The sequence below is a fragment of the Dreissena polymorpha genome, chromosome 4 (assembly GCF_020536995.1).
Source record: "Dreissena polymorpha isolate Duluth1 chromosome 4, UMN_Dpol_1.0, whole genome shotgun sequence".
In the NCBI taxonomy this organism is placed as follows: domain Eukaryota; kingdom Metazoa; phylum Mollusca; class Bivalvia; order Myida; family Dreissenidae; genus Dreissena; species Dreissena polymorpha.
In genome coordinates this window covers 18,578,865-18,588,038 of record NC_068358.1, presented here as the reverse complement: position 1 = coordinate 18,588,038, position 9,174 = coordinate 18,578,865, and the positions used below count along the sequence as shown (strand labels likewise).

The window sequence follows — 9,174 nt, the reverse complement described above, 5'->3', positions numbered from 1 at the left end:
ACGTATAAAAGTACACGTAACTAGGGCTATAAGTATAAGTACTCAACTAAGCACTACTCATAAGCAAAACATACCATTGCTGCTGTTCTGTTTCTCCTATATCTGAAGTAGCAACACAAAGCATACAAAATGAAAAATGTGTGCACAATGTATGTTTATGCATAGTTCAGTTAAACAAATCAATAAATCACAATGCTGTTGAGGCGTTAACGCATTTACAAGGCCTTAAGATCAATACAGTCTAAAATATACTGATAAAAACAGCTACAGTTATATGCGTTAAGTCACATAGAAATAGTTCAGTGTGGCAGATTCAACGAGATCAAAAGTACGCTAACGACAGTATTCGTAAATCCTTAAAGTGGGTATGCACGATTTTGTCAAATATTAATGGATTTATATAAAATGCGTAAAATACTTATTATACACATATTTCAATATAAATTAAATAAAAGTTAAGAAGAACATGTTTCAGAAAATGCGAAATAAGCCAGATACTTAATTCTGAAATCGAAAATGTCTGTACAGTCGAATAAGCCAGCATGTATATCATGCACGTACGATGTGAATCTAAATTTACTTTAAGGATCATTATAATTTCCTGCAACGATATCTATTCATACGATACACGAACACTAACTCCTATCCTCATAAAAAGACGAATGCTTCGGTTATTGGAGGAAAATATGTACGAAATATCCTCGTCACAATCGGCTCGGGGCGCTTATTTGTCTTTGCTGAAATTCGTCTTCATTTTATGAAATTCGTCTTCAATGTATAATTGTTCTTGCTTATTTTGTGCTATTGTAACAAATTGTATCAATACATTACAATTTAACACATATAACAAGCGTGCATACCCACTTTAAAAATTGTATTTCACATTAAAACCCCTACATTCATCCTTACCATTCAAAATCGAATATCTCTGCATAAGGCATCTCTTGCGTGTTGTCTGGATATTATATCACCCTGGTTTTCACTTGTTCTTTCGTCATTGGCTCTGCTTTCCACATCGCCATTTGTAACGCACGCATTGACAACACTTTTTAAGTCGCAATCGATATTTTCAAAGTGTCGTCGTGAAATGCTGTCGTTACGATTCACATGTGATTCTCTTCCTACCGCATATTGTGAAATCCGCGGATTATCTCTAAGAGGAGTATGGTTAGTGTTTTCAACGTGTCGTTGTGAACTGTCATCGCTACGATTTCCAGTTGCTCCTCTTCCTACCACATATTCTGAAAGCCGCGGATTATCACCAAGAGGAGTAAGGTAATGATTCTCAACCACCGGCGTAAGTACTGCACCTGTAAGTAATTTGATGTTCTTGTTCAATACACCCATGGTTATATAATAACTTTAAACTTATTTGTTTTAACTCGATGACGTCGAAATCCTTATATTCATGAAGACAATATCGAGTCAATTTCCTTGGAAGAACCAGTACTGGGTATGTTTGAAGGAGATCTTGATAACGCTCCAAGAGTGGCGATCGACCCAGGGAATTTTGCTCGGCGGACACTATATCCACTAATCTAAGCATCAGGGATCTCATTATTATTACCATTAAAGTAATGACCTGCTAAGGAAATGGAACACGAGTTATATACTTTCAAGCACAATCGTATTTTTAAGCCTTAATGTAAGGCTAATATGTTTGTTAGCAAATTGTATAACTAGCAGTACACCATGAACATGATATGAAACAGGGGAATACAAACACGTTTAATTACTTTGTAAATCGTAATCGTCCGATACATATGACAACAAAAATATACATGTAGTCAAAATCTTACCTGTGTTACGGACACACTTCCAGTATGTGGTGATCAAAACAACAGCAATTAATATAATCAAGCCTCCACTGGTGGCAAATACGATAATGAAAGTATCTTCGTGCGTTTCTTTTGATACCCCAGCCGGTGAAGGCATTTCTTCAAATAATTTAAATGCTGACACTTACTCACAGTAAACGTATATGAGAGCAAGATTACACAACATAAATATTCAAATTGAGCACCTGTGAGTATTATAAAAGACACGGTACTTCATAGTGTACTTCATGGGTTCTTAATTGTCAGTCAAATACTATTTTGCCAATCAAAACCCTTAAACATTATGCTAGCTATTGAAATCACGACCATTGTATGTTATCATTGGCAGTTATGACCAAAGCGTAAAACATATCAAACGAATGAAAAACACGAACTAAATGATATATATGTCAAAAGTGTAAAACAAGTCACAAGCGTGACAGAATGGAATGTTTGATGTTTCAAAATAACTGTATTGTATACTTACCATTATCTCTAAAAACATTGGTTTGGTCAGAGGTGGCATCTTCTTTCTTGTAATTTATTGTTGAAGACATGGTTGTCTGTCCGATTGTAATATCGTTTTCTAAAAGCGGAATACGATATCTAATTTATAACGTTAAATAACCAGAAAAATGTATCGTACCAAAAATGTCGTTGTTAGAAAATTATCATTTATACAAAGTATGATAACATGTTATGTTGTTAAAAATCGAAAATCGACCGCGATCGATATTCAGTCGCATTCATTAAATGTATAACTGGGTACAGAAGCATAATTGTTCGGGTTCGATCAAAATTGACTGCTTTTAACGAAATTTGAAACGAATGTTCTCAAAAGTTCCGCTGTTTTGAGTGTTTGTAGTACTTTTTACAGAGGGTTTAAAATCGTGAATCCAGTCTAAGAATTTGGTGAACAATCTCGTATTTTGTTAGATCGAACGACGAATGAATATAAAAGCCATTATATAACATTGTTATTTTAGTATGGCATGGATGTGCAATCATCGTATGAACGTTATGATTTATAACCGGCATACACAAAGCTCTGTGTTCTATCGGTATGCTATTTCTATGCTCGACAAAATAAGTCAAATAAATGATTATCGAAGCATCATAAATATCGGGTATGGAAACAATATTCGAATCGTCAACACATATCTGGTCAAATTGATTTTCAGTCGATATGAATGTTCATACACTGCGCGTTGAATTGTGTACATTCATTCCAGATGAGATTCTAGTTGCGGCGTCACAAATAGAAATCATACATAAACTTACCGTTATATCCGGACAAGCTTCTGATTCTACTGAATATCGGATTTTGATCTTGATATCTAAGCGCTGCACATCGCCATTTGTCTTCAGCGTTAACACTTGAGGCAGACACATTGCAGATCAGGCTGTTTATAGACTGACATAAACATTTAACATCCAGTTCAGATGGATCTGTTGATAGACCTACGTCGCATTTTCCGTTTGAAATGATAACTTTTATCAAACTTTCAAAATGTTTCTGACCTCTTAAAATCTTTATCATCGCTACAGTGTAATCATAACCATAGCAGGTGATCTCTACTACATCAGGGTAAATACTTCTCATGTCAATCTGTATATTGCCCGAACCTAAAATTTAAGTTTAAGCAAACATCTAACCTGATTTACTACACATATACATGTATGTACATTTTCAATAAAATTCAACAATAGTTAGAACACAACTTAGAATTTCGCAAGGATGAATACCTTAATTATTACAATGTAAATGTAAAATACAGGTTCTAAAGAAAATGGTTGCGTTTTACTTAGCATACACTGGCCATGATCAACGAACTTGCGATGACAAAGTTAAGATCCGTCTTCATTTCTAACTTTATTCAAGCGACACCTCGTTGTATCCCGATCACTATAGTATATTTGTAGTTTCACATGTATGCATTGACAAGAACAGGAATTTAAATTAGCGTAAACAATTAAATAAACGAAGTGTTCGTCATTTGTGAGTTTCGAATTGAATCACGATTTTATGAGTTGACTCACGGTTTATATTGTGTGTAAATATAACAGTAATACAATTAATTCCGCCTGTTATCCTTTGCTTTTGTTGATTATATGCTCATGGTATAAATTATTTGCCTCTCGTCCTCCGTCTCCGCCTCCTCCTCTTCCTCCTTCTAACTACCACTAATATCATCATCATCATCATCATCATCATCATCATCATCATCATCATCATCATCATCATCATCATCATCATCATCATCATCATCATCATAATCATCATCATCATCATAATCATCGTCATCGTCATCATCATCATCATCATCATCATCATCATCATCATCATCATCATCATCATCATCATCATCATCATCATCATCATAATCATCATCATCATCATCATCATCAACAACATCATCATCATCATCATCATCATCAACATCATCATCATCATCATCACCATCATCATCATCATCATCATCATTTCCATCATCAGCAGCAGCATCAGCATCATTACCGGCGTCATAGCCATATCATTATCAGACACAGTAGGTCCAACAACTAGCTGCAGAAGCAGCGATAGCACATACATCACCGACTATCACCACCGTCGTTTCAAAATTGCAAAATAGATTAATTTCGATGCTTTACGGATACGTTATACAGACTTTGATGACATACTTTTTTTAAATTATTCAATGTGTTCAATGACAGCCTTATGTTGTATTTTGACCTCAAATAACTATACTTTAGAGAAGTACATAGAATTTGAGAATCAGATTAAATCATACCAGAAGTACACTTTCGTTTATTGACATAAATATTATTAAATCTTTCAATTTCTATTTTTAAATGATGCGAACACAATCGGAATCTACTCGATGCAATTCTATGCTTTCATTACGAATACTACTGCAAGCAGGTTTCAAAACAAAATTATTTTTTAAATATGATATAATATTTAAGTTCACTTTGAGAATGTATACATTCAAACCAAGTTTGGATGAAAACATCACGAACTCTTTGTTTTGGAATTCAAATGTAATCGATTTCGTAATACTGGTGAAACTAACAATTACTGAAACCAAGTGAATCAAGTGTAGTTTTAACAGCATTTGGTCAACACATTTTGCTATTAATAATCATGCAATCATCGTCAGTAGTTCATTATTAAATACTCCATTTATCAAAGTATTCTATAATCTCTTGATTCTACACCAATAATTAAGGGCCCGTTCTTTACAAATAATAGACAATAGGAAGCAACGAAGTTCACTAGTACAGCAGCATGAAATGTTTTTTACGAACCCCAAGTATTTGTTTACACAATTTGAAATGCAATTTGTCAACCTCTGGCATATCTTACATTCCCCAGACATTGCAGCCATACGTAATTATGGGTGCTACTATTGAGTCAAAAAGTTAACATTAAGTTTAAATAACTTATTTGATTCTGCTAAATAATTAAATAATGTGATTTAATGCTTTGAGAGCCTGCTTATTCAGTTCTTCTACGGCACGTTTAAGTGAACCGTTATAAAAAAAGTTTAACACCTAAGTACGAAAAAGCATCTACCATCACAATATTGTCGCCGTTGAGTTCCCATTTGTGAATATTTCTATATTTATACATTTGAAATACGCATACCTTAATTGTACCGACATTTATCTTGAGACATCCACGTCTTAGAGTATTTTTTTATTCAATAAAATTGTTGTTGTAGACTATGGGGATCAGTTGAAAAAAATGCAATGTCATCGGAAAACATTAAAATTGATAATTAGTACATAGGTTTGTAGATCCAATATCATTTATTACAGAATAAACAAATGAGGTGACAATTGCTCACCTTGCTATATCCCTAATAATACATCAAAGAATTCTGAGTATGGCACTAAACAAAGAGTTGCTTATTAAACGTTAGTGTGTACAATGAACAATACTGTTCGCGTTCGGATGGACCCATATCGAATGAATATTTTTTTCTCATAGTTTGGTGGCATCGCCTGTCAATCACTGCTTGAAATCGGATCAGATATGGTTTGTTTTTAACGGATTTATTGATTTATTAAAGGACAAATTAAATTAATGTATGTATAACTATATTATGGTATAAAGCATGACACGCGTGCCTACGATGATATATTCTTATGTTATTATACGGAAATTGTGTGCTTCACACGTGTTAGATATAAGTTAAAGAACAGGTTTATCATGTTTGGCAAGAAATATTTTAGCATTCGATAAACATGGCACAAATCTATATCTTAGCCTAGCATAATAAAATTAATCTCTATAAGGCATATAATATAATTTTCCAAACTTACTGCCACATGGGCGCCTAAATTGAAATTTCTATGAGAACAGACTCAAAACTATTAGCCAAGAAACAAATCAGCTACTTAACAAGATTGTTTAACACTTCAATTAACGTATTTTATGCAAAAAGAGGATATTTACTTAGGGACTATTCAACTATTTCGTGTGTCCATTTTGTATTTAATCATCGTAGGATATTGTTATTGTACATGGAATTAAACCAAATCTTTTCATTTATAAATATTTCAAACATCAAAAGAATGAATCAAATCCATAGACCAAGCAATTATCGGTATACGAGTTTTGTATTAACAGATATGAATAAAAAATGCTAATAACCTTTCCAGAATTCATCATTTGTTGCTTAAACAAACATTATATTTCGTAGTTCACTTTTTGGTTTGTTATTCAAAAAGTAGTTTGACAATTTCTGGGCGACGAATTTCTCCAGCTGTTGTTGGTCTTTCCCATCTGCCTGGCATCTGCATTCAGGTCTCGGCGCCACGTATTCTAGGTAACCCTCTTTTCATCTTCCTATGGGGTTTCAGATCGACAGCACCGTTGCATATCTGGTATATGATTCATGTTATTTATATTGCAGATGGTGTGCTATTGACATTATAACTCTGTTAATTGATATACGCTTGTTATTGTAAACGTAAACGGATTGACAAATGCATGGAGACATCACCATATAAACGAATGATATAGAATTCATATTACATGGAATAATTTTAAAGGACCAAAGAATTGTGAATGTGTAACATTTCCGTCAAGGTGACATACGCATAATTCATGGTTCTTGGGGTTTCTGTATTCATAACTCTAAAGTTGTTATTTTATCCAAATTTAACGGACATGCATATCTTAGGTAGTATTACAGTCAAGTCCCAGGCAGGTTTAGATGTTGTTTTGTTACTAACCAGAATTCTGATTTTTATTTTATTAAAATATTTGAACGGTATTTTTCAATACACTTATTCATTCAACTAATATTTTAAACACACTTATTCATTAAACTATAATTTTGTCACTTTATAAAACTTAATTTGTCTAAAAATGGTCTTATTGTATTGTATATTTGGTCTTTAACGTGCTTTTGTCTTGTTTGTTATTTATTAAATTGCATATGCCTACGTATAAAACCCCACCAACACGACTTATAACCTATTTGTATTATCTAAATAAAAAGTTAGATCAACCATTCACCAAATGTATACAAGCTGGTTTGAAATTTGGATTATAAAGTATATATAAACTAACATAAAAAATAGTAAATCTGGGGACGTCACTGTGAAGGATGCAAACCATATTATGTCTTTTCAGCCCATGAAGCACTTTTACACCGATTCATGTCACCTTGAAAACGTATTAAAAGCAAATTAACATTTCGTGGTTTCAAACCTATTTTCTATGTATTTATATGTATATTCTATGTATTTCGTGTAAGAGTGCTTCACGGGCTGTCCAGACGCTGATAATTAGGGTCACTGATATATTTTGGGTTCAGCGTCACGAAGGTTTGTGAATAGGACAAAATAAAAGCAAATTAACATTTCGTGGTTTACGGCCTAATTTTTCTACAGAAACCATACACAACTATTAAGGCAAGACTATTGAAACAATAACCATCGCGTACCCGATAAAAAGAGCCGCGTTCCATATGTATTGTTATCACTTACGTCCCTGTATGTTATCTGCATAGGTATGAAAACTTCTCACAGTTTTTTTCTTTTTATTTGAATGGTATACAACGTTGTCTCAAGCAAAATCGAGGGATATTGTTCCAAATCTGCAACGGAGGTATACTCCTACTTAATCAGAAAAAAACTACAATTTTCAAACTAATTGTCATAAATTTAGTGACCCTAATTATCAGCGTCTGGACATATATGCCCACATCGACTTTCTGTTTAATAGCACAATAGTGTTCCCTGATGGCTCAATAATAGCTACAAATATGGTTTTCTAAATAGCACTATATTGTTTTCTAAATAGCACTACTGTTCGCCAATGGCAATCGACGTTTAATATTTGAAAGGCACTAGTGATATCCACGCCTAGTCTCCTATTTGAATAGTAACATACCCGCTCGCCTATAGCAACAATAGTTTGTTATTGACATATCGCCATTCAACGCTAAGTCAAATATGACCATAGTATTGAGCTATTAAGCGCGATTGATAACCACGTCTGGCCAGGGTACTTGCCTTTCTTAAATATTACCAGATAGCGGCATTGATATTTACGTATTCATGTACTTGGCTTGAAATTAGCACCAGTTATCTCCGCGCTTAGTTGCCTATGGTCACAGTACTTTGCTCATTTGTTCATTGAAACAGAAACGTTGACCTCCACGCCTGGTGGCCTTTGGCCACATTACTTGGCTCTTAAAATATCAAAATTGTTGTCTACGCTTAACATAGCTCAATTGATAAACATACAAGCTCGCATATGACCAAAGTAGCTTGCTATTTTAATAGCTCCATTGACCTCCATGACTGGTAACCTATTATTTGTGTATTTGACCATTGAAGTAGCATCATTGATCTCATTGTCTGGTCGGCTACGACCAAAGTGCTTTGCTCTTTATGAGTCCCCATTGACCAACACGCCTGGTCGCCAAGGACTATAGTACTTGGCTTTTTAAATATTACCAATGTTATGTACGTCTGGTCTCCTACGGCCAAAGATGTTTGCTATTTAAATAACACCATTGCTATGCGCAACGGGTCGCCTAGGGCCACAGTAGTTTGTTATTAAAATAGTGCCATTGATCACCACGCTTACACAGACATGGTCACAAGGTGACATGAATCGGCTTCTAGTCACCCCCGGGTGACCAGAGTCGGCTTCTAGTCACCCGTGTATGTTTTTATCAAATGGCGCCGCATCGCATTGCGATGTCGTAAAAAGAGGCGTTCGACCAGAAAGGGGCTTATTCCGAAAACAACAACAGCATGTAAATAAAAATAGAAAAATAAATATATAAATATATATGAACAACCAAATCATGTATTTTTTGTTGAAAAATTA

The 9,174-nt window shown here is 34.2% G+C and overlaps 1 protein-coding gene across 1 annotated transcript; it reads right to left on the bottom strand.

Moving 5' to 3' along the window:
- Positions 1-912: 912 nt before the first annotated feature.
- LOC127878259 (uncharacterized) lies at positions 913-5,206 on the bottom strand. The gene is made up of 5 exons (XM_052424778.1): positions 5,185-5,206; positions 3,099-3,443; positions 2,305-2,403; positions 1,800-1,937; positions 913-1,310 (listed from the first exon to the last, which is right to left on the bottom strand). Exons 1-5 carry the CDS (start codon positions 5,204-5,206, stop codon positions 913-915), a joined length of 1,002 nt encoding a protein of 333 aa, XP_052280738.1.
- Between the last annotated feature and the right edge of the window lie 3,968 nt (positions 5,207-9,174).